The sequence below is a fragment of the Peromyscus maniculatus genome, chromosome 5 (genome assembly GCF_049852395.1).
Source record: "Peromyscus maniculatus bairdii isolate BWxNUB_F1_BW_parent chromosome 5, HU_Pman_BW_mat_3.1, whole genome shotgun sequence".
Taxonomy (NCBI): Eukaryota; Metazoa; Chordata; class Mammalia; order Rodentia; family Cricetidae; genus Peromyscus; species Peromyscus maniculatus.
Window position 1 is genome coordinate 76,047,752 of NC_134856.1, and position 27,952 is coordinate 76,075,703.

The 27,952-nt window shown below is 37.7% G+C and overlaps 1 protein-coding gene across 1 annotated transcript in view; it reads right to left on the reverse strand.

The window, feature by feature from the left end:
- Nucleotides 1-27,499, reverse strand: part of Malrd1 (MAM and LDL receptor class A domain containing 1) — a 602,817-nt gene extending 575,318 nt beyond the window's left edge. The window contains exons 1-2 of the mRNA XM_076572692.1: nt 27,156-27,499; nt 2,094-2,231 (exon numbers count right to left, since the gene is read on the reverse strand). Coding sequence (XP_076428807.1) covers nt 2,094-2,231; nt 27,156-27,333 — 316 coding nt within the window. The 5' untranslated portion in view covers nt 27,334-27,499. The remainder of the gene's footprint in view (nt 1-2,093; nt 2,232-27,155) is intronic.
- Nucleotides 27,500-27,952: the final 453 nt, after the last annotated feature.

The window sequence follows — 27,952 nt, forward strand, 5'->3', positions numbered from 1 at the left end:
TATCAAGCTCTGCCATGACTAAACCCATCACAACCTAGTGAGGTTACTGTACTGTAGTAACAGTTGGTCCTATTTGTGAAAATGCTTCCTTCTTGCAATAAAGTTGGTTTGTCCCTAACAATAATTAAAGATTCTAAACAAAAATATTTTTGCATCATACCCAAAATTTACAAAATTGCATCTTGTAATAACACTAACGTCACCCAGAAATGGAAACATCTGCCTTTCATTGAGTACCAGATCATCTATGATAAACTTTTAACAACAATGCGTCACTTAGCTCTTAAGTCCACACTGCTCTTAAATTAATTCTATGAATTTAGTATCGTTATTCCTGCTCTTAATGTTCAGAGAACTGAGACATAAAAATAGCTAGGAAATGAGATGCCCATTATAATCCACAAGTCTAATGTTTATATTTATGTAAATCTTGAGTATTTGCTAGCTTTAAATGAACTCCATAGCAATATCCGTAACTGGATATTTTATTGTTTTTATTTAATGAAAGTATCACCTATTTCTTTTAAAAGGCAGGTTTTAGTAACACCAGAAAATGTGTTAGCTTTCTTCATATTGTGTGGAAACAGACCAGTTGAAACGCATATATGAGTTGAACTTTGCCCATTCTAGTGTAAGGTAATCACTTAATTACTTAATGTAAGGTAAACACACAATGTTGGATGAATGAAGTTGTTGAAGTAATGAAAAAAGAACTGAATGAAAGTCCAGTCCCCAGAGATATCCTGAAAGCTAAGGGACAGTCCACAGAGCTTTCTAGTAATTCTGACTAGGCAAGCACTGTTGTAAAATAATTTTTTGAACACTGTGAAGATGTGTCACTTGGGTTTGTTCAACAAAAAGCTGAACAGCCAAGAACTAGGCAGGATTTTTGGTGCAGGGAGGATGCTGGGAAGAAGGCAGAAAAACTAAGAGATGGAGAACAAGCAAGCCTTGCAGGAGGAGAAGTAAAGGCCTTGAACCACATGGCAGCACATAGATTACTAGAAATGGGTTTATTTAAGTTATAAGAACTAGTTAGGAACTAGCCTAAGCTATAGACTGAGCTTTCATAATTAATAGTAAGTCTCCATGTCGTGATTTGGGAGCTGGCTGGTGGGACAGAGAAATACTTGCAACAAAGTACTGCCAGACAGAGTTGAAATTAGTACAGCCCAAAGTAAAGACATTCAACGACCTAATGTGTAGTTTTAACATGTTCAGATTCATAATTTCCCCAAGGTGTCCAAAGATCTTGTAGCTTCCCAACTGAATAAGCTAAATAGACCTGTTGGGGTGCCAAGAATTGGATCATAAAATTTTCTTGCGTTATATTAAGAGTCAGAAATATTTTAAGGGATTAAATAATATATAAATTTCGTGTAAAAATGTCAACAAAGATTCTACTTCTCTAATCAATTACAGAATAAAATACAGGTTCAATCAATAAAGAAATATAAATAAAAGGGAAATAGTATATTCAACCACACAAAGTAGTCTGGTCATTATGGAAATCAGTATGAGGGTTCTAGAAGAAGTTAAAAGTGGAACTGTCATACAGCTTTTCTACTCAAGCACATATACTCAAAGGAACAGAGTTTAGATAGCTATGGATGCCTATGTAAATATCTGTGCTTACTGAGGCACTACTAAAAAATAGACAAGCTGTAAAATGGGCCCAGATATACATATTTGGGAAAATTGATTTTAAAATGTGGTATATATGTGCAGTGAAATTTGATTTGACCATAGAGTAGAAAATCATCCCATATTCAGGAAAATGAGTAGAATTTGAGATATTTTAAGTGAAAAAAGCCAAATTCTCAAAGTGAAGGAAGCCATGCTTTCAGTCATGTGTGGAATATTGGGTGAGGGATGGAATATGAAGGACAAGTGGGGAGGAAAAGGAATGTAGAAGCAAGGGTAACAGAGTGGTGAATGTGATCAAAGTGCATTATTTGATGCATAGAAATATCATAATTGAATCTTTCTTGAGTTAATTAACTCGGAGTAATTGATATATGATAGCAAAATAGTGGTGTGGACTGCAAAGCATATCATGCAACTGAAACAAAAATAAAGTTCAAAGCATTTACCAGATTTGTTGCCATTGTGGTCCCAGAATGGAGGTGAAGAACTAATCACCCCACTTCTTCTTTTCCAAGGTAGTAGACTCTGATCTTGTGTCATGCTGCCGAGCCCATCCTCAAAGTCACATCTTTCATAACTTTGGCCTAATGAACAATGGAAAGAAATTACTTTTCACAACTTCCTTTCTCTCGTATTAAAGAATCCATCAGATTCAGATTTCAAAGGTTAACAAAAAAGAGCTGGGTTTCACAGCTCTACCTCTGCTCCTGCAAACCCTCTTGCACATGACATTCTAATAAATTACCAAAACACAAACCTTCATGCACTCAGAGAGAAGAATGCTTCACAGAGCCATAGAACTTGGGCTATACTATGAATTAGAGGCACCGTTAACCGAGTGACTTTACCAAATCCTTCAACCACAGAAAGCCTTTTCCTTCACTTGTAAGATTGGGATATCAACAGCTTACCTTGTCTCCCTCAAATTACTACTGTGAGGATCAAATAACATTATATGTAAACAATATTTTACAGTCTTGGGATACCATAAAACATAAAGGTTACTATTACATTTACACCTTCATCTAAGTATTGATTTGCCTGACACCTGGTGACAGCAGAATTTCAGGTTTCAAAGAGCAATCATAAAAGCCTCCCTGATTAAAAGTCAACTGGCTATGGTATGTACCTTTGAAATTAATCATAGCCTTTTGGTTCAATCTCAGCATTGGGTAATTATTGGTGCTTTTATCATTGCAGAGGCACTTCTGGGTCCCCTTCCCCTTCAGATACAACTGATTGAAGAAGCTTGGGGGAAAGAGAAAGATTTGAGGGCTGGGTTTTGGTTGTTGTTGTTTGTTTTCCTAAAAATGAGTAGGTTAGCCGGGCGGTGGTGGCACACGCCTTTAATCCCAGCACTCGGGAGGCAGAGCCAGGCGGATCTCTGTGAGTTCGAGGCCAGCCTGGGCTACCAAGTGAGCTCCAGGAAAGGCGCAAAGCTACACAGAGAAACCTTGTCTCGAAAAACCAAAAAAAAAAAAAAAAAAATGAGTAGGTTAGTATTCTTTATTCTACTATGCAACATCAGGAAATGTCATGTCCTAAAAGTTTAAGGTTCTTGAATGTAAATAGCCCCTTCCCTGGCTGTCAGCTTCACAGTCACACTTATCTTCAAACTGCTACCATCAGACAACTGCAACTCTTTGCTGAATGCCTCTCTTCCCTAGCTGCATTAACAGTAGTGTATATGCTTGCTGGATTGCAGGTATGCCTGACAACTGAGTTCAGTGACAGAACAATGATTTTCATTTAATCACTTTTCTCAGATGTAAATATGATTTGGTCATAACCATGTATATGGTGCATTTTCTTGACATCACTTATGAGAATGAGAAGGTAATGCAGAAGGGTCCCTTTTACCAGTGCTGTGTTTCACTGCTTCTCCTCCTGGCTCCTTTACTATGGAAGACTCTGCTAAAGAGCAGTGTTGTTACACTAGCAAGAATCCTCAGTGCTCACTGACGCCATCTGCTCTGCACTAAGCATGCCCTTACAACCGTTCAGATTCTAGCAGCCTCAGTTAACTGGCATTCTCTGAAGAGAAATCTGAGGTGATATCTGCTAGATATTAAGTAACTTGAATAAATTAAGACAGCTGCTGAGATGGGCCAAGATTGGAACTCTATCTTGCTGCTTCCAGTTCCTAAAGTGCTACTCTGCAGCCTCATTAGTTTAGTTCTTATGTCATTTTTATTAAAGTTATAGAAAAAAGTCACTAATTCTAGCCAACCTTAAGATACCATAGGAAACTTTTATAGACAGTTGACACCATTCTATCCAAAAGCAAAAAATTATGTTAGTCTATGAATTATGCCAAACTAAAGCCATGATTTTACAAAGCCTTTGAAATATGTAGGTTATCTGGTTGCACAAACACCGAACTAAATTGTACAGTCAGTTGTGTGACTGCCCAGGCATACTCCACATTCCCACTACTCAGGGGAGGACTGAGGGCAATATAATGTGGTTATTTCAATTAGCACATTATATACAGACAATAGACTATCACATCTTGGTTTATGCAACTAGATGCTAGGATATTCTCAGAACTATGAAATCATCTAAGAGGACGTTTCTCAAAACATATCCTTGTCATTAATGAGCACAAAATTGTGCATTATCCACTCAACTTTGAACGTATTTGCATAAATATGTTTCCATTTTTCAAATTTTATTTTGGTTTCCAACAATTTTTACAACAATCCATAATTAAAAACTGTTCTTTTAGTCTCCACATTTCAGCAGTTATGTGTATAAATGTGCACACATTCTCACAGAGGTGGCAAACATTGTTTTAATACCAAGAGATTACCTTCACCCTTCAATACCACTGCTGAGTTGATGTTCTGTTTGCCAAGTTCTTTGTTCTTTGTCACACAGAGGTAATGATGATTTCTGGGCATGTTATAACCAGAGAAAAATAGCTAAACAAAACATCTTCTCCCTCTGAATAGTCTCAATGGGAGTTCTTTTGTTATAAAATGAATCTAATCAGCACACATTTTCAACTAATTTTGTTTGAAAAAGCAATCATAAGCTACTGGATTATTCAAAGGCATCCAACATTTTCATAAGTATTCATTTTCCCACCAGTATAGGCCTGCACATTTTAAACCATTTTTGTGAATTTCATAAAATTGTGGCTGCTTTGTTTTCTAATTCAATATGTGACTCAGCATTCAAATCTTAAACTATTTGCTCTATTAAAATCTGCGACTATGTAGACTGCTGCTAATACAGCTACCAATACATTGTGTGGATTAAATCACATTTGGACAACATAATGAGCAGCGAAGTACACAGGCGTTTTGTAGAACTCCTGTCTATTCTTTTCAACTTTTGAAACTCATTTTCTTGCTTTTACTTTTATGAACCCAAAGGTCAGACCTTCACTACTGAGAGAGAGAGAAAGCTTCCATGTTATGTTTTAAAGATTTCTTGGAATCCCTAATTATCGGTTGAATCAGCTTCCACAATACCAGACTTGATCATTAAGGAATTTCTGAAGAATCTCACAGAGTCGGTATTTTAGAGCATAATAAAAAATATCAAATTATCAAAGTTGTTTCAGTCATGCTTCTGAGAAAAATGGGAAGAAATAAGTTTTTAATTGTGACCAAAGCAAGGACAGTCAGATAACCCAGAACTCAGGATGGATTCAGGAAAGTATTGTCTGGATAAATCATTAAATTATAATGTTCTCAGAGAAAAGAACACACTGTAAGAACGAGGATAGCTCTAGCAAAGAAAGAGATAAGGTAGAAAATATCAAAAGCAAATCACACTTTACATTTTTTCAAAGCTTAAGTCAGTAAAGCTCATTTTTCTCTCCCTAAAAGTTCTTGGAAGCACAATTCAATGAGTTTGTATTATGGAAAATATGCATTGCCTAAAATTTATCATTTTAAGCATATGAGCCTGTGGTGTTTATTTTTTCCTTTGTTACATCATCATACAGGTTAGAATGCTGTTCATTTTACCACACTGAAACATTAGATTCATCTAACTCTGCCTGTTTCTCATCACCATAAGTTCCTGGAAGTTGTCAGTCTACTTTCTGTTTCTGTTAATTTGACTATATATGTATGGAATCACACAACACATATTCTGTAACTAGCTTATTTCATGCAGCATAATGTCTTCAAGATTGACTTATATTATAACATATATCAGAGTCACTTTTTATCAGAGGCTAAATATCAGTGGGATACACACACACACACATCATATTTAAATCAACTGTCCAAGGACACTGAGTAGCTTTCAGCTTTGGGCTGTTATAAATAATAGTGTCATGAACTTGGAGAAACAAATTCATGTTCAATTTCCCATTATTGTTTTTCTTGGCTATGTACCCAGAAGTGAAATTCTTGAATCGTGGCAATTGTGCTTCTACCGTTTTAAGAAATTGACATTTGCCGGGCGGTGGTGGCGCACGCCTTTAATCCCAGCACTCGGGAGGCAGAGGCAGGTGGATCTCTGTGAGTTCGAGGCCAGCCTGGACTACCAAGTGAGTCCCAGGAAAGGCGCAAAGCTACACAGAGAAACCCTGTCTTGAAAAACCAAAAAAAAAAAAAAAAAAAAAAAAAGAAATTGACATTTATTTTTGTAAAAATTTGTACCCCCATAACCAAAGCTTTATCTCTGTTTCTTCCAAGATTAATAAACTAAGCCCTATTGTAGAGCTTTAATCAATCCATTTTGAGTTAACATTCTGTTATCACTCACCCAGCCAATCAGTAAACTGGTAGTTGTTAAATCTTCCTAGTAGTAACTGATTCTAAGAAGCACTCTTCTAGAAATAGAGCAACCTAAGTTTCTTTCCCTAATACAGAAAATATTTTTATTTTTGTAACTTATTTCAAAATATTAGAGAAACTGTTAACAGGTTGGAAAGGGTGGTATCATTTCATGGAGTCATGCTGAAATATTTCCTAGCTAAAAATTTTCTACAAGGTTATTGGGCCCACCAAATTGGTAATTTTTCATTATAAGCCCTCTTCTGTTCAGATTATGTTATTTTGCAGAAGGAGGAAAATAAAAATTCTGATTAGGGGGCTGGAGAGATGGCTCAGAGGTTAAGAGCACCGACTGCTCTTCCAGAGGTCCTGAGTTCAATTCCCAGCACCCACATGGTGGCTCACAACCATCTGTAATGAGATCTGGTGCCCTCTTCTGTATACATAATAAATAAATAAATCTTTAAAAAAAAAAAATTCTGATTAGGTTTATTTTCTCTCTGGGGAAAAAATTATTGCACTGCCAATATTCAAATATGCTAAGAATAGTTTTTATTTCAGTGTCCTCACAGGCAAGAAGCATGACCAGTTTGGACAAATCATACTCAGAGATGAAATGCTAATCCAATGCTAATTTCATATGTTCAAAATGTCCTTCCTGTTTCTACTGTCCATTTCACCACTATGAAACAATCCTAGCTATCAAACTATATTCAACAGAATGATTTATGTCCTACAAATTTATGGATTAACATCCAGTCATTCAAAAGTTGCCCAGAATGAGAAGTCCCTGAGTGTGCTACTTAATGTGAGAAAGATTTTGTGAATATTGTTGACTAACAACAGATGGGCTTTAATAGACGCATTTACAAAAACAAAAAGGAAGTAAGTCATGCCAAAGTTAAGTGCACCCTAAAGTTGATTTGCAGGGAGCAAGATTTGATTCAACTCTCTTTCAAGAAAAAGAGATTTGGAAGAAAGATTAACTAGCATAGAAATAATAAAAGTTCATGTTGAAATACTTATTTAGCTACAACAAACAGCACAAATGAAACAGATATTGATATATTTATTACTAGTTGATATGTATGGTAGTTTAAATGAGAATGGGCCCCATAGGCTCATATATTTGAATACTTAATCCTATTGGTCAGAACTGTTTTGAGAAGGATTAGGAGGTGAATCCTTGTCAAAGTAGGTGGGTCACTGAGTTTTCAAAAGCCTATGCCAGGTGTAGTCTCTCTCTCTCTCTCTCTCTCTCTCTCTCTCTCTCTCTCTCTCTCTCTCTGCCTTTCAGATAAGATGTAAGCTCTCAGCTACTGTGATAGCACCATGACTGCCTACCTGCAGCTATGCTCCTGACATAATTGTCATAGGATCACCCTCTGCAACTATAAGCAAGCCCTCAACTAAATGCTTTCTTTCATAAGTTGCCTGGGCCATTGTGTCTCTACACAGCAATGAAACATTAACCAAGGTAAAGTTATCCACTATCCACTTGTAATTCTTGGATGTCTGGAAATTTTTCAGAATCTATATCAGTTTGTCACCTCCAATTCTAATTCACCTTAAAAGAAACATCTTAGAGATTCTGTAATTTATATATAACAAATCCGAAATTATTTGGAAGGAAAGAAAAAGAAAATTTGAGAAATTATTTGGGAGTTAAATACATAATAAAGAAAATTGACTTGAAAGGAAACATAGGTTAAGACAGATTTGTGAGCATATTCTAACAGCTATAACTAGTGGGTAATTTTATTTAGAAAATTTGCTATATTTTATGATATCCTCTGAGGTTTGCTGACACATGAAATTTAAATAGAATTTAAACAAAAGGAGCAATTCATGTTTAAAAAAACAGTAGAAGTTAGAACTCCAGTTTAGATTTTTGGGTTGTCATTAAGTTTCTATACATACAGGTTGCTGACCTTATATTTTACTTTCTTCACATTGATAATAAGAGCCAACTGCCTTAGATTATTCCTCTATGATAACAGCTTTAAGATTATTATCTCTCACTCCTAAAATCCAAAGGGTCTGCAGAGATATTAATTCTGGATGACATTGGCAATTCTGTGCACTAAGACAAAAGATAGTTGATTGTGGTGATATTGTGTTCCCCAAAATATTGTACACCTTAATAAATTTATTTATTAAGGGATCAGAGAACAGAACAGCCACTAGACAGACATAGAGACTAGAAAATGGTGGCATACACACTTTTAATCCTAGCCTTCTGGAGGCAGAGATCCATCTGGATCTTTGTGAGTTTAAAACCACACTGGAAACAGCCAGGCATGGTGACTCACGCCTTTAATCCCAGCAAGTGATGGCAGAAAGCAGAAAGGTATATAAGGCCTGAGGACCAGGAACTAGGCGAATTAAGCTTTTGGGCTTTTAGCAGCACTTCAGCTGAGATTCATTCTGGTTGAGGACTCAGAGGCTTTCAGTCTGAGGAAATAATACCAGCTGAGCAATTGGCGAGGTGAGGTAGCTGTAGCTTGTTCTGCTTCTCTGATTTTCCAGCATTCACCTCAATACCTGGCTCCAGGTTTGTTTTTATTAATAAGACCTTTTAAGATTCATGTTACGGTTTATTTTGTTTTGTCATGGAATGGCCAATTAGGTTGCATAAAATTATATGATAAGTTTGATATATATATATATATATATATATATATATATATATATATATATATATAGAGAGAGAGAGAGAGAGAGAGAGAGAGAGAGAGAGAGAAAGGGAGAGAGAGAGAGAGAGAGAGAGAGAGAGAGAGAGAGAGAGAGAGAGAGAGAGAGAGTCAAATACTGATTGAATTTTAAAGTGTTTTCTATGGATTGTTTTCTATGGAAATGTTTTTAGAAAAGCCCTATGAATCTAAAAACTACAACTCTCTCTCTCTCTCTCTCTCTCTCTCTCTCTCTCTCTCTCTCTCTCTCTCTCTCTCTCTCTCGCCTTTGTTTGTGGCCTCCAGTGAAACCAAACAGAAATATTTCCATAATGTGGTTCTACCATACCATTCCACTCCATATTCCAGTGGACTCCATGGTTATACCTGTGTTGGCTGAAAGAACTACAGGCTTAGTCCCCCCCACCCTGTGTGTGTGTGTGTGTGTGTGTGTGAGAGAGAGAGAGAGAGAGAGAGAGAGAGAGAGAGAGAGAGAGAGAGAGAGAGAGAGAGAGAGAGAGAGAGAGAGACTAGAGACTTTGGGGCTGGAGAGATGTCTAAGGATTAAAAATACTTACTGTTCTTGCAGAGGACCCAGGTTCAGTTCCCAGCATTGAAGTGGTAGCTCATAGCCATCTGTAACAGGGGTGCTGATGTCCTCTTTTGGATTCTTCTGATATCAAGCACTCATGTGGTACACACACCCACACACACCCACCTCCCACATATATATATGTGCATATAGGCAAAACACTTACGCACATAAAATAAAAATAAACAATTTTAAAAGTAATGACTGTTTTCATCAAATGATCTTGCAGACCCTCAGAGCCTGTCATTTAGATCTACTAGATTTTCTCCCCCTCAAGTCACTTAATCCCATTGTGCACATGATCAAACCTGGGTTTGTATTCTGAAGCTCTCTATGACCCTCCAAAGACATTGAAGATGGAATCTCGGTCTTCCTGCCTATCATCTGAGTCTCACCTGACAGATCCTCTAAGAATATTCACAGAAGCTGGTATTAGCAGTGAATCTTGAAAACTTAATAACTATCTTTTTATTTTCTTCATCTCCTAGTATCACCCTGTTCAGAGCATTGCCTCTGGGAAAGTTAGAAGAATTATATTAGAAATATAAGAAGAAATGGGCATTGTTCAAATATGACTGCATAAATATTTCGCCAATAGCAAAGGAAAGTCTGCAGGATGCAGATGTAGGCTTAATGCCATATGACTAGATTTGGAAAAAAAAAAAACTTGCAATGGGGAGGAAAGCCAAGAGAGATGGGAACAGGCATGAAGGAGGTACATTGGACATTCAGGCTTGAGAAGACAAAAGACTTGGTCTTTGGGAACCATGTTAGGCTGTGTGATGAGCAAGCCACCTCTCATCCACTGACAGAGGTCAAAGGGGAGCCTAGCTCAAGTCCATAGACGAGTTCTCATATTCAAAGGAACACCAGCACAGAAGAACCTTTGGGCTGTGATCACTGCTGAAAGATGAAGTCCGTTAGTGACAACCATTCATGGGACAGAAAGCTCACAGACAGGAGAAGCTGTGAGTGCTGGAAGACACACAGGCATGGTAGCCTTCAGCTGTAGCCCACGAAGAGAGCATCCTAGCATTCTACTCCCAAATAGAGTGGAAAATGCAGACTTCTTTGCACCCATATATGCAGGTATGGCAAAGGATAATTGCCAGGTCCTAAGTGCAGGCAGGAATGGACAAGGGCAGGGTGTGCTTCTGTTACACTAAAGTGTTTCTTCTTATACTGACTCTTTTTCTAACAAAACTCTTACACTCTACTTTACTACCAAATTCTATGATTTATATGCTGGTTCCCACATAGATTCTTCAACAAAAAGGAAAATGAAGCCTCTTTTCAGTATTTTTTAGGAAAACAAACAGAAACATATATGAGAGAAAGCATGTCCTGACATTGGGCTGATGTGCCTAACAATGCCTTGTTCTCATTTTTAGAATAAATACAATGCTAATAAAAATGCTCCTTATTCAATAATTTAAAAATACTGTTTGATTCTGGTTATAAAAATGCATTTTAGAAACATAAATATGTGAAAAGGAAAAAAATTCAAATGTAATCCCATTGTATAGACATCTCCACATATTATTTCCATGCAGTGGTGTTCCATATTTTAGGTACACTTATTAATTACAATTGTTTTGTAATTATATAACATGCATTCGTTCATTTTAAACAGCATAAAAATGACAAATGTATTCACAAATGCCTACAACATAGATATACCATGATTTGTTTAAACATTAACCTAATGTTAATCAATTAATAACCTAATGTTACTTAATTAACCTATAAGTTGGTTATCACCACTTTTATCATAACTGATAATGTTATAAACTAGATAATAATGTTTATATAAACTTTTGTTTCTTACAACAAATTACTAAAAATGAAATCACTATGTGGAGAGTATATTTTTATAATTCTTTTTACTATTACAAAAGTGTCACTCTAAGAAGTAAAAGCTCAAAATATCCCTGCACTAATAATGTAATGTTTTCTCACACCTTTGCCAACAATATTTTCCCTATGAATTATGTATATTTATTTCATTTAAAAGCTATTGACAGCTTTGTGCTTTCAATTCTTATTTATGCTTCCTGTGAGATTGATCGCTTCATTACATGTGGTCATTTCTCTTTGCTCATGACCTGCATTTTCAGAACATTTACTCTGTAGGAATTCTGTAATGGAATGCTTTTGTGCTTTTTAATTTATGGACCTGGATCATAATTATTTGTCAGATATGCTGCAGACATATTTCTTCTTTCATTTTACTTGTGACATTTTGATACTCTCAACATTTGAATTAAATGTTCTAACTTACTGTGATTTTCATCTTCTTACTTTACACATAGAAGGCCTTCCCAGGTCTATTTATGTGTCACTGACCATCAGCAAACACATCGTGAGGATTTATTACCCAAAATAATGAAGGAGAAGTTTTCCTTCACTTTCTAAACTGATCATTAAAAGCTGACAAGATGTTTTTGTGTGTTGAGCCCTTGCTGTCCAAGTCTGATGACTTGAGGTTCATTTCTGAACCCCATGTGGTGTAAGGAACTGATTGTCGAAAGTTGTCCTCTGGCCTTCACACACACATTCTGATGCATGTACATGCGTATGTGTGTGCATACACACACATACACATAAACACACACAGATACACGCACAAACAATAAATAAATGAAGTATAATTTCAAAGTATTAAAATGGACTATTCAAAGCAACAAAGATCATAGCTTCATTTTTAACATTTAGTGTTTAAATTTTAGCAGTATTTTTATGAATAAAACAGATAAATAAATCAAGGTCACAAAACAGCCCCATACACATCTATGGTCTACATACAGTCTGTTGTCAGTGTTGGATAGTATTTAGTGTCAAAGGCTACAGAACTCTAATTTGGTGTGAAACCAGATTTGTTGCTGCACAGCGCTGTGTATTTTGGTGTTTTATTTTTCCTTATTTCAGCTGCCCTTTTTCAGTCTGTAAAATGGGAAACATAGTACCTCCTACTATTTGGACACAATTACTGAATGAAAGGTGCTAAGAGGCACTTTGTATTCATAAGTACTGAGCACGTATCAGCTGGAATTATTAACTATGACAATTTCTCAGCTGATCTGGGATGCCACCATTCTGCATTAAATGCATTACAGACATGATTTCTACTTCTTTAAAGTTTGTAAACATTAATTTATTTATATGTGTGCATATGTATGGACATGTGCTTGCCATAGCATATGTATAAAGATCAGTGAGAAACCTGTCAAAACTGGTTTGAAACCTTCCTCCATGTGAGCTCCAGAAGTGAACTCTGGTCACCAGGCTTAGTGGCCAGTGCTTTACCCATTCAGCTATCTCACCTCCCATTCTTATTTCTAACAATTATATTTCTAATTATTAACTTTCATAATATTGGGGTAATTTGTAGAATGCATTGCTGTGAGCCTATTCAAGGAATTATTTTCCATCTAAAACAAAAGGTGTATTTTCCATTAGTCTTTTCGCTTATTACCTTTCTAGCTATTATTAGTCATTTTCTAGGTGACCTTGGAAGATACTTTGACATGTTCCAAAATTTCCCATGGTGGGGTTTTGTGCTAGAATGTAATTAACATATAAATTGATTTCATGAAAATATACCTGATCATGTGACTGAAACATCCCATTCAGAGGACTCTGAAAACTATGTAATTTTTCTCATTTGCTTCACACAAGCCTCTAATGCTTAATATTAGATGGTTTAGTTGTGGAACGCTGTTGTGCTCTACACTTGTGTGTGCCTTCCATTTCAAACTGAGGTGCTGGATCTTAATGCATTGGTATGTGGAATCAGAAATTATGGGAGGTAACTGACAGGAGGAATATGCTCTAACAAGAAGAGACGTTAGAAGCATGCCTATGTAGATTCAACAACTGTCTGTAAATCAAGAAGAAAGTCCTCACTTGACAGTGAACCTAACACTTCCATATGGCTCCCCTGAATCCAGATCTGTGACAAATAAATGTCTGTTATTTAAATCACTCACTCCATGTGTTCATTGCAGCATCCTGACAGACTGAGACATGTCACCAGGGCCAGTTAGATTGTTAAATATTTCTGGTAGTCACTTCATGAAACACTTTGCATTTGAAGCAATAGCAAAGAAAATTCTACACATGAAACACGTCATATTTCATCTGTTTCTACAATATTTCAAAGAATCAATTAGTCTTAAAAGTAATTAGCTCTGATCCTATTGAAGAAACACTTTTGTACTTAACCTTATCTGGTTAAACCTCTTAGATTTAAAATTGCACTTCTAAGACAATTTCTACTTTTTGCATATACATTTATAATTTTGCACAGTAATTATGTTTTGAAAACTTGCTCCTTGATGCAAAAATGCAAAATACAGTACTTATAACCTCAAAATATCATGACAACTCATGTTAAGTCATAAATCTGAAAATAAATTCCTACTCTAAAAAACTTGCATGAATAGAAGTGTTCTTAGTATAACACATAATAGGAAAGAAAATAAAATTCCTGATGAACTGAATAAATCTTTCTCTTCTGAATCATGAAAATGTAACTAAAGATGACTGTGTATGCAGTAAATGTTAATGTCACTGCAGATATATGAAGACATCGTGTAAAAAAGTTTTCTTGAACTTTAAGTTAACTGACAATTTTCCAGTTAGAATGGCTACTTATCTACTCCCCCTTAACAGTCAACTCTATTATTACCTTTAGGTTGATTTAGATGTAAGTTATAGTAATAAAATAATTCTACAGAATTTATTGCTGAGAAAAAGTAAGCAAACTAAAGCCTTTGTACAGGAAATAACTTTAAGTAATTGCTAGTAAAGAAACTATGGCATTTTTTGTGTGTATTCAAATGGTCCTCCCATTAAAAGAAATAAACCAATTAATATAGAAGGGAAAGGAATGTGCCAAAGTGTTGTCAGGAAGGTGGTAGATTAGACAACATCAAACTCCAACATTCCTCACAGCATCTTTCCAGTAACAATCCACAAAGAATACATATATGATGCTGTGGGATGTCTTTCTGTACACTGTGAAAATGTTTTGCTCTAATTGGTTGATAAATAAAGCTGTTTGGCTTATGGCAAGGCAGCTTAGAGGCAGGCAGGAAATCCAGGAGAGAGACAGGAAGAAGAAAGGCAGAGGTGGAGGAGATGCCATTCTGCCATCCAGGGAGCAGTATGTAATGGCACACAGGTAAAGCCATGAAACACGTAGTGACATATAGATTAATAGAAATGGGCTGGGTTTAGTTATAAGAGCTAGCTAGCAAGAAATTTGAGCCATAGACCATGGCCATGCAATTTGTGATTGATATAAGCCTCTATGTGTTTACTTGGGTCTGAGTGGCTGCAGGACCAGGCGGGACACTTCCAGCTACAATATGATATTGCAGAATGTTGGAGTGAGGCTGAGACATATTCTTCAAATGTCCAACTGAGAAGTGTCACATTTGAAGGGTAAGATGACTGGTTTCACTTTGTTGCCCTTTACCCAGGCCAGCATAGCACCTCAACAGAAGATTTCCTTAGACCCAAGAGGAAAGAAACTGGGAAGCCCATTTTTCCAAACTTTTGGGATCTTTCATAGAAGGGTCATTCTTGTCTTACTACATGGGAAGCAATGGTGCATCTTCTCAACTAGATCACCAATCATCAGTTAGATAGTCAGAATAGAAACAGTGGTGGGGGACTTCCCTTCTGGACCAGAGGTGAGTGCCTGGGTCCAGCCCGGACCGCGCCCAGCTCCCAGCCTGCCCCAGAGGACTTCCCTTCTGGACCAGAGGTGAGTACCCGGGTCCAACCCGGACCCCACCCCTGGGCACCAGCCACTCCTGAGAGGCCTGCCCAGCTTGGTGCCAGGTTCTGGCCACCGGGCAGCTCCCCTTCTAGCCCCACCGGGAGGGATCCCCTTTTCCAAGCCCCCGGTAGCCCCTGCAGTCTCCGCGCCCTGCCCCCACGCCCATCTGCCCAAGACCCAAGCCACTTCCTGAGACTTAGAGACCGGCCCCCAGCTCCCAGCCTGTCCCCGACTGCCATTCTGGACCAGAGCTTGCCCCTGACTTCCCTTCTGGACCAAAGAGTTGGACAAGAGAACTCCCTTTTGGACAAGAGAGAGAGTCTTCCTGAGTCTGTCAGCTCTTTGTGAAACAAGTACACTGATAAGACCAAGAAGGAACCACAAGGAGATGGGCAGACGTCAAAGCAGAAGTACATACAGCAAAATGAAGAGCAATACAGCATCACCAGAACCTAGCTTGCCTCCAACATCTAGACCTGAACACCAAAAATTGGAAGAAGCAGAAGAAAGTAGCCTTATGAGTAACTTCATGAAGAAGGTAGAGGCTTGTGTAGAGGAAAAGACAAGAAAATTGGAAGAACGCTGTAAACAACTAGAGGAAAGGGCAAACAAATTAGAAGAAAACAATAAAGCCCTCCAAGAAAACAATAAAGTCCTGGAAGAAAACATTAAAATCCTGGAAGAAAACAATAAAGCACTGAAAGAAAATCATGAAAAAGCAATGAAACAAACAAAGGAAACAGTCCAAGAACTGAAAAGGGAAATTGAAAAAATAAAAAAGACACAAACAGAGGGAATGCTGGAAATAGAAAACATGAGTAAAAGATCAGGAACTTCGGATGCAAGTATAACCAACAGAATGCAAGAGATGGAAGAGAGGATTTCTGGCATTGAAGATACAGTAGAAGAAATAGTTCCATCAGTCGAAGGAAACACTAAAGCCAACAAAGTCATGAACCAAAATGTCCAAGAAATCTGGGACACCATAAAAAGACCAAACCTACGAATTATAGGGATAGAAGAAGGTGAAGAATACCAACTCAAAGGCACAGAAAATATATTCAACAAAATTATAGAAGAAAACTTTCCCAACTTAAAGAAGGAAATGCCTATGAAGATACAAGAAGCCTATAGAACACCAAACAGACTAGACCCCCAAAAAAAGTCCCCTCGACACATAATAATTAAACAACTAAATGTACAGAATAAAGAAAGAATATTAAGAGCAGCCAAGGAAAAAGGCCAAGTGACCTATAAAGGTAAACCCATCAGAATAACACCCGATTTCTCAATGGAGACTTTGAAAGCCAGAAGGACCTGGACAGATGTAATGCAGACACTAAGAGACCATGGATGTCAGCCCAGACTAATATACCCAGCAAAACTTTCAATCATCATAGACGGAAGGAACAAGACATTCGAAGACAAAGCCAGATTTAAACAATACCTATCCACAAACCCAGCCCTACAGAAAGCACTAGAAGGAAAATTCCAACCGAGGGAAGTCAGATACACACTTGAAAACACAGGCAATAGATAAAGCCACAACAGTAAACCCCAAAGAAGAGAAGTACACACACACTACCACCAAAAATAACAGGGATGAAGAATCACTGGTCATTAATATCCCTTAATATCAACGGACTTAATTCACCTATAAAAAGACATAGACTTACAGAATGGATACGAAAGCAGGACCCATCTTTCTGCTGCATACAAGAAACACATCTCAAATTCAAAGATAGACACTACCTAAGAATAAAAGGCTGGGAAAAGACTTTTCAATCAAATGGTCTTAAGAAACAAGCAGGGGTAGCCATCCTGATATCCAACAAAATAGACTTCAAACTAAAATCAATCAAAAGAGATCAAGAAGGACATTACATCCTCGTCACAGGAAAGATCGACCAAGATGAAGTTTCAATTCTGAACATATATGCCCCAAACACAAGGGCACCCACATATGTAAAAGAAACATTACTAAAGCTTAAACCACATATAAAACCCCACACATTAATAGTGGGAGATCTCAACACCCCACTTTCACCACTGGACAGATCTCCCAAATCGAAACTTAACAGAGAAATAAAGGACTTAACCGATGTCATGACCCAATTGGACCTAATAGATATCTACAGAACATTTCATCCTAACAAGAAAGAATATACTTTCTTCTCAGCACCCCATGGAACTTTCTCTAAAATCGACCACATACTTGGCCACAAAGCAAATCTCAACAGATACAAAACAATCAGAATAACCTCCTGTGTTCTATCAGATCACCATGGTTTAAAGCTAGATTTCAACAACAACAAAAACTACAGAAAACCTACAACCTCATGGAAACTGAATAATGCTCAACTGAATCACCAATGGGTTAAGGAAGAAATAAAGAAAGAAATTAAAGACTTCCTAGAGATCAATGAAAATGAAGACACCACATACCCAAACTTATGGGACACTATGAAAGCAGTGTTAAGAGGGAAATTCATAGCACTAAATGCCCACATAAAGAAGTTGGAGAAATCGCACACTAGTGAATTAACAGCACATCTGAAAGCTCTAGAACAAGAAGAAGCAAAGTCTCCCAGGAAGAATAGACGCCAGGAAATTATCAAAGTGAGAGGTGAAATTAATAAATTAGAAACTAAGAGAATAATACAAAAAATTAATGAAACAAAGAGTTGGTTCTTTGAGAAAATCAACAAGATAGACAAGCCCTTATCCAAACTAACCAAAAGACAGAGAGAGAGAATCCAAATCAACAAAATCAGAAATGAAAAGGGGGACATAACAACAGACATTGAGGAAATCCAGAGAATTATAAGGTCATATTTCAAAAACCTCTACTCCACAAAACTGGAAAACCTAAAAGAAATGGACATTTTTCTGGATAGATACCACATACCTAAGTTTAATCAAGACCAGATAAACTATTTAAATAGTCCAATAACCCCTAAGGAAATAGAAACAGTCATTAAAGGTCTCCCAACCAAAAAAAGCCCAGGACCAGATGGTTTCAGTGCAGAATTCTACCAGATCTTCAAAGAAGAGTTAATACCAATACTCTCTAAATTGTTCCACATAATAGAAACAGAAGGAACATTACCAAACTCCTTCTATGAGGCTACAATTACCCTGATTCCTAAACCAAACAAGGATGCAACAAAGAAAGAGAACTACAGACCGATCTCCCTCATGAACATTGATGCAAAAATACTCAATAAAATACTGGCAAACAGACTCCAAGAACACATCAGAACAATTATCCACCATGATCAAGTAGGCTTCATCCCAGGGATGCAAGGGTGGTTCAACATACGAAAGTCCATCAATGTAATACACCATATAAACAAACTCAAAGAAAAAAACCACATGATCATCTCACTAGATGCAGAAAAGGCATTTGACAAAATCCAACACCCCTTCATGATAAAAGTCTTGGAGCGATCAGGAATACAGGGAACATACCTAAACATAATAAAGGCAATATATAGCAAACCAACAGCCAACATCAAATTAAATGGAGAGAAACTCAAAGCAATTCCACTCAAATCAGGAACGAGACAAGGCTGTCCACTCTCCCCATACCTATTCAATATAGTACTTGAAGTTCTAGCCAGAGCAATAAGACAACATAAGGAGATTAAGGGGATTCAAATTGGAAAGGAAGAAGTCAAGCTTTCCCTATTTGCAGACGACATGATAGTATACTTGAGTGACCCCAAAGATTCCACCCAGGAATTGATAAAGCTTATAAACACCTTCAGCAACATAGCAGGATACAAGATCAACTCAAAAAAATCAGTAGCCCTCCTATATACAATGGACAAAGAAGCTGAGAAGGCATTTAGAGATACATCACCCTTTACAATAGCCAAAAATGACATAAAATACCTTGGGGTAACACTAACCAAGCAAGTGAAGGACCTATATGACAAGAACTTTAAGTCCCTGAAAAAAGAAATTGAAGAAGATCTCAGAAAATGGAAAGATCTCCCATGCTCATGGATAGGCAGGGTTAACATAGTAAAAATGGCAATCTTACCAAAAGCAATTTACAGATTCAATGTAATCCCCATCAAAATACCAACACAATTCTTCACAGATCTGGAAAGAACAATACTCAACTTCATATGGAAAAACAAAAAACCCAGGATAGCTAAAAGAAACCTGTACAATAAAACAACTTCTGGAGGCATCACAATCCCGACTTCAAGCTCTACTATAGAGCTACAGTAATAAAAACAGCCTGGTATTGGCATAAAAACCGACATGTGGACCAATGGAATCGAATTGAAGACCCTGACATTAACCCACACACCTATGGACATATAATTTTTGACAAAGAAGCCAAAAGTGTACAATGGAAAAAAGAAAGCATCTTCAACAAATGGTGCTGGCATAACTGGATATCAGCGTGTAGAAGGCTGCAAATAGATCCATATCTGTCACCGTGCACAAAACTTAAGTCCAAGTGGATCAAAGACCTCAACATAAATCCAGCTACTCTGAACCTGCTAGAAGAGAAAGTAGGAAATAGTCTTGAACGCCTTGGCATAGGAGATCACTTCCTAAATATAACACCAGTAGCGCAGACACTGAGACAAACAATCAATCAATGGGACCTCTTGAAACTGAGAAGCTTTTGTAGAGCAAAGGTTACGGTCAACAAGGCAAAGCGACAGCCTACAGAATGGGAAAAGATCTTCACCAACCCCACATCTGACAGAGGACTGATATCCAGAATATATAAGGAACTCAAGAAATTAGACATCAAAAGGACCAACAGTCCAATTGAGAAATGGGCTTTAGAACTAAACAGAGAATTCTCAACAGAGGAATCCCAAATGGCTGAAAGACATTTAAGGAATTGCTCAACTTCCCTAATCATCAGGGAAATGCAAATCAAGACAACTCTGAGATACCACCTTATGCCTGTCAGAGTGGCTAAGATCAAAAACACTGAAGACACTTTATGCTGGAGAGGATGTGGAACTAGGGGAACTCTCCTCCACTGCTGGTGGGAATGCAAGCTTGTACAACCACTTTGGAAATCAATATGGCGCTTTCTTAGAAAATTGGGAATCAATCTCCCCCAAGATCCAGCTATACCACTCCTGGGCATATACCCAAGAAATGCACAATCATACCACAAGAGCACTTGCTCAGCTATGTTCATATCAGCATTGTTTGTAATAGCCAAAACCTGGAAACAACCTAGATGCCCTTCAACTGAAGAATGGATAAATAAATTGTGGCACATATACACAATGGAATACTACTCAGCAGAGAAAAACAATGACATCACACGGTTTGCAGGCAAATGGATGGATCTAGAAAAAATCATCCTGAGTGAGGTAACCCAGACTCAGAAAGACAAATATGGTATGTACTCACTCATAGGAAGATGCTAGATGTGGAACAAGGATGACTAGACTGCTACTCACATCACCAGTGAGGCTACCTGGAAAACGAGACCCCCAAAAAAGACACGGAGAAATGGACGAGATCTACATGAATAGCCTGGTCATGAGTGGGAACAATGAAGGGCGACAGTCGAGGGAAAGAGTGGGAGATCCTAGCTGGATCAAGAAAAGAGAGGGAGAACAAGGTATAGGAGACCATGGTAAATGAAGACCACATGAGAAGGTGAGAAGGGGAGGAAGCAGAGAGCTAGGGAGGCCCACGGAGATCCACAAAGATACCCCCTCAAAAGACTGCTGGCAATGGTCGCGAGACGGCAGGAACCGACCTACTCTGGTGATGGGATGGCCAGACACCCAGATAGTGGTGCCATAAACCCCATCCAAGGACTGAGGAATCTGAAGGCAGACACCCACGGCTGGGCCCCTGGTGGAGCACTGGGAGTCTAATTAGTGAGTAAGAAGAGGGTTTATATGAGCGAGAATTGTTGAAGCCAAGGTTGGATAAAGCACCGGGACAAATAACCAAATGAATGGAAGCACAGGATCTATGAACCAAAGGCTGAGGGGCCCCCAACTGGATCAGGCCACCTGAACGGGTGAGACAGTCATTTGGCTTGATCTGTTTGGGAGGCAGCTGTGCATTGGTGCCAGATCCTGGGCTCGTTGCATGAGTTGGCTGTTTGAATCCTGGGACTTATGCAGGGACACTTGGCTCGGTCTGGGAGGGGGGAATGGACCTGCCTGGACTGAGTCTACCAGGTCAACCCCGGTCCTCGGGGGAGACCTTGATCTGGAGGAGGTGGGAATGGGGGGTGGGCTGGGGGGAGGGGTGGGCGAGAGGGGGAGAACAGGGGATTCTGTGGCTATTATGTTGAACTGAATGGTGTTGTAAAATAATAATAATAATAATAATAATAATAATAATAATAATAAACCAAAAAAAAAAAGAAAGAAACAGTGGTGGGGCTCACAGTAACCAGTGTGCAGATCTAGAGGCTGCCCTCCCTTCCATCCAACAAAGGCACCATGCTGCAAAGTCTCACTATTGTACTGGGCTGCAGTTAGCAAGTCTGTATGTCTGCTAGACTTGAGTCCCCAGTCACATTCCTTGCCTACCCCATCCTTTCCTTCAGGTATCTCAAAATCAAAAGCCCAGCATAAGTATGCAAGTATCAGAGACTCTCTCCCTCTTTGCCATCCCACTCAGTCAGCAATATGACTGCTCAAAATCTTTGTGTTCTGATTAAGGCCACCACAGGCCTAAAGGCAAGGGCGTATCTAAACCTACATATATATGTATATATACATATATATATATATGTGTGTGTGTATGTATGTATGTGTATATATATGAATATAACATCAATTAATGAAAAAGGCCATTAATTTATAAGAGAACAAAAGGGGGTATATAAAAGAGTTTGAAGAGATGAAAGGGAAGAGGAAATGATATAATTATATTATAATCTCAAAAGTAGAATAAAAATAAAAATAAATAAATGTGGAGCAATGTTCTCTGGACTTACCCTCACCCAGGTGGCTAAGCAGTGACTCTGAAAGCCTTGCTCATATTCATTGCCCAACACAGAACTTTCTTTGCTCAACTACAAATTACAAGGAGTATTGTTATCCAACCAGGGAAAATAACAAAATTCCACTCTGCCAAAGGATATAACAGAACCTAGTTGGTATTGCTGCATGAGACAGAATCCAGCCAGGGGGTCTTACTGGGTCAGTTCCATTCAACATTAGTGCACAGGCAGTGGCTGAGCTCAATAACACACCAAAGTCAGACTGTGCACTAGCAAAATCCTGGACTAGACTCAATAATGAAAACCTATCGCCATCCTCCAACACCACCTAAATGGCACTTTCCTACATACTCGGCATCACTGTAAGGACACAGTGTTATAAAACCTGTCAAGTACCTGCAAAACAAGCTCTTAGAAAGGTCCTACATTATGTTACAAAATAAATTTCATTAAACTTAAATCTATTCAAGTATCTTTTTTTAGTCACGGCAGCATAAATCTTGAAATGAACAGCAAGAGAGATCTTGGAAATTTTACAAATACTTGAAAATGGAGACTGCTTATAAATATTCCAGATGTGCAGCTGGGGAGATGGCTTGATGGATAAAATGCTTGCTGTGCAAGTATGGAGATGTGTATCATATCCCCAATACCAAAATAAAAAGCCAGGCATAGCAGTGAGTGCTTACAGTCCCAGCACTGGAAGACTCAAAAGGGTCTCTGGGGTTCACCCACCAGTCAGTCCAACCAATTGGTGAGTTTCAGGTTCAGTGAGAATTACAGTCTCAAAAAATAGGATGTAGAAAATTGAGGAAGACACCTGACATCAACCTCTGGCCTTGACATCCATGCATATACACATCATAAGCACCATCACACAGATATGCATGCACATGTACACACACATACACACACACACATGAGTGTGCACACACTATTGATTTCAAGTAAATACCATTTACTACCATTATATATCAAGGAGCTAAAAGGAAAGAACAACAAAATAAACCCAAATTAGCAGAAGTGAGACACTAGAAAGATTATTTCAGACGATTTATGGGGATATGGCCCCCAAGGCACGAACAACAAAAGCAATAACGTACAAAAAGGATTGCTTCAAACTAAAAAGTTTCTCTGTGGCAAATGAAGCAATTAACGAAGTGAAGAAACAATCTTCACAGGGGGAATAAAAGTTACCCATCATAGGACTTGTAAAAAGAATATCCAAAATACATAAGGAACTCAAATAACTCAGTGGCAAAAGAGAAATCCAATTTGTAAATTGGGAAAGGACCTAAACAGACATTTCTCAAACAAGTCCTACATATACATGAGTACTTGTAGAATCAGATTACAGAGGGATACTATTTCCTACCTGTTAAGATTGGTTGTTATGAAAGGATAGGATAAAAGGAGCTAGGCTGGTACTGCAGGTCTGTAATTCTAGGTGCTAAGGAGAAAGCTGAGGCTGACGGACCACATGTTCAAGGCCAGCCAAGAAAGATGATGGAGATCCTTTCTCATAGTTAAGACATAAAAAGGGGCAGGGGGTATAGCTCAGTGATAGAGTACTTGTCTATCATGTCCCAAGATTCAGTTCTTATTATCACAGAAGAGAAAATAAACAGTTAAAAGAGTGTTAGGATAAACAGGAAGAAGGGGGTAAAAATCTGTACATTTCTAATGGGAATGTAAATTACTACAACCATTGTTAAAATTACTATGTAACTAAAAGTACAACTACTATATCATCTGGAAATGCCACTCTTAGTATGTATATAAATAATTTAATGTGTCAAAAGAATGTCCCCATCTCACCATTATTGCACATTAATAAAGATAGACACCTAATCATGGCTGAATAGATAAAGAAAATATGATATGTACACTATGAAATTCTACTCAGACTTACAAAAGAAGAGAATTATGTCATTTGAAACAGCATTCTTAAGCTGGACAACATTGTGCTAACTGAACTATGCCAACCATAGGAAGAGAAGTAGCTCATGAAGTCACTTATATATGGAATATATAAAGTAAACATTTTGTACTCTGAAAGTAGAATGATGTTTCTAGAATCTAGGAATAGGATGGGACGTTATTACTCAAAGGGTACAAAGCTTCAGATAAGGAAGGAGTAAATTTGAGATCTATTGCATAGTAAGATGACTGTAATCAATAACACATATTTCAAAATAACTAAAAGGGAAAATCAAGTGTTTTATAACAAAAAAGAGTGATAATTAGATATGCCAATTTATTGATATAACCATATTCCACTATATACATATAACATTGCTGTCAACACACATGGGATGTTGCAACCATGAACACTCAACAATATGATGGTTTTCACTAGATCTCATGAGATCACACTAGTGAACTTGTCAGCATATCGAAGGGGAAACTCACAAGGCCCCAGCCCTAGACAATCAGCTATAACAGTTCATCACTACTGAGGAAGGGAGAAACTGTTTTCTCTAGTGACCAGCTTGCTGATAGTTTTCCCAATCCTAAGCAGTCATCCCTAAATACATGTACACAAGGGCAACACTAACTGAACTCTGTAAAGTGTCTATGAGTGTGTGTGTGTGTGTGTGTGTGTGTGTGTGTGTGTGTGTGTGTGTGTGTGTGTGTTATGTATGTGGGGGCTTTGGTGTATGTGTGTGTGTGTGTGTGTGTGATAGAACAATAATAATTAGAGAAAAATGAAGAAGGGAGCATGAGAAGTTAGAGATGAGAGGAGGAGGAGAAATAATGAAAATACCATATACTTACCTATGAAATTCTGAAACAATTTAAATTAAAAAAAATAAGCCTATGAGGTAAAATGAAAACTAGAACATTTTCAAAACATATAAATAACATCAGTGGCAAATGGTATTCAACCTCAGTTCTGCCAATTTTATTAAGAAAAGTCTCAAGACTTACATGCTGATCTATTTCTTTAAAGGTCACCATGATTTGGATGTTATAAGAGCATAGACTGATTTTTATTTCAACATAGCTACTGTACCATCACGATATAATTAATATTTTTGAAGCCAAACTAAGCTTATCATCACAAGTTTTTGTGAGTGAAATTGCTTGTTCATCATCCCTTCACAATACTCTCTCCCTGGTGCTGTGTACAAAACCCAAAACAAAACAAAACAAACACTTTAATGTGTCTTTCGTTTTTATCTCGAAGTTCTTGTCCACATTTTAAATAAAATAGCAGAAAGTTTTCAGAAAATGACAACGAAAGTGAAAAAGCCAAGAGGCAGCTTCCCAATTTAAACATTTAAAATGAAATGTGTTTATTCATCAGATCCATGACTTGGACTTTGCCTTCCTCGGAGACTGGCTTATTAAATTTCTTCCTACAGCAGAGACCTTTCCCACTCAGCAACTTTCTCCCTCTTTTTGCCACATTAACCTTTTCCCCAAAGCAAGACCATACATGGTATCACAGTGCTAAAGGAGGCTTCATAGAGATTAATCCTAGAGGGACATTGCACTTCCTGTCAAGCCAACAGAGTGGTTCCTCTCTGCTGCCCACTGAGGACAAGAAGTACTTTGCAGACAGACCTGAGCATGGGCCAACTTATCCATAGTTAGCCTCACTGGGAAAAATGGACAGATTCAAATGGATCTTTGTCCTTGGTTATTCTCTGTATTTAATAGTTACTAGATCTGAACCAAATGAAAATGCCAAACTGGGAGGAAAATCATTACCTCTTCTTCAAGAAAAAAGTGTTCAATAATCTTTTTCTTACTTTTTGATGTAATTATGACTATATAAAAGAACTGCAATGGCAAAAAGAAATATAGAGCTGTATTTTCACAAAAGGAAGTGATAAATTCTATAAGCACCTATTGCAACTTTATCTGAATAAAATTAGAAAATGGCAATTTGAATCATGTAATAGGCAATAGTAAAAATCAGTGGTTCTGATAATTGCATCAATGGTTGTATAAACCAACAACAAAATTGTAGCAATTTTGTAAAAATGTCATTTGTAAAAGGAGGCAGCATAAAAGAATGATACCAGTCTCCATGTGCACAGTATGGTGTACCTTCAAGATGGTATGTTGTAGTGGAAATGTCAGATACATACATGTCACCTTCCCCACCCTCTTTGGTAAGTGACTTCCCATAATTAACACTATTCCAATAAGCAATGGAGCATGTTCCCACCTGTTCAGAGATTTCTCTCATCTCACAATCGTTTATAATAAAAAGAAGATTCAAGTTCACAAATCAACAAATAGTTCACCCCAAACTTTAATGCTCATCATACTCTCTACTGTTCTGTGGTAAAATATACAAGCTGACATTGTGCTATGCATATTAAGTCATTTGGCAGTAGTGTCCCATAAGTGAAAATAAAATCTCTCATCCAAACCAAAATTAATTTCCATATTAAATCTACACTTTAGCTCATAATTTCCATCCTAGCATTCTGCATCCGAATTAATGAGTTTCTTTGAAATTTTGCTTCACTAGTCAAGCTAAATTTCTGTTTACTACTTCTTTACAATCAGCAAAAACTATTTTAAAACCCTTTCCATCTAGTTAAAGTTGTAGTGATGTGACATTATAACAATTTTATACATGAATCATATTTATTAAACAATATATCTTCACCCTGAGAGCCTCTGAAATAAAAACCATCCACAGTGCAGGAGTCTAGCTGGATCCCCAGGGCTCCTGTGAGCCTCTGTCTGAGAATAGACAGCGAACTGGAATTGGAGGAAGAAACATGATACTTACATTGCTGCTCATCGCTGTTGTCCCCACAATGGTCTGTGAAGTCACACACATGATCAGAAGACAAAAAGACTCCATTACTGCACCAGAAGGCTTGGGCTCCTTGTTGACCCAGTAGAGAAATGAGAAGACAGATAGTCCAAAGGAAACTCAAAGGTCCATTCATTGGGAATCCCGACATGGCCGCCTGGGAGAGGAAAGGCCCTTGGTGTTGGGGGATGCAAAGTCAATCACTTACAAGAAGAGAGCTCATAACTGGAAGCCTTTCTTTTCCTTCTCAGTTTTCCAGATTTGTCTCCGGTGAGTGTAACTCTAATTCTCTGACACAATTCTTAACAGATGCCTCTTCCGGCAGTAACTCACTCTTTCAGGGGAAGGACTTTGGAAAATATTTAACTTGAGTAATTACACCACATCTGAAGGTAGCTGAACATGGCTGTTTATAACCCCATGTAGAGTTTTATGACCTTGCTATCTACTGAAAGAAAAACTTAACAAAGAGCAAATACATAAACTGGGAGACTATAATAAAGTTGTAAACTTACAGGAAGATTTTCTGTCTTCATTATTATGTTCATTTAACCCCTTTTATGTTAATTTAGGGCATTATTATCAGACTAGATTGTTAGAATTTCTGAATAAAATGCTTATTTTCTTTTAGGGGTTGTAAACAATTCATACTTTGGGCATACTAAACACATGTTCTACCACTAATCTTTGTGTTTTGATTTGCTTTGTTTTTTTCAAAAGATGTTCTCCCCACATAGCCTAGGCTGGCCTTGCATTTGCAATCTGACTGC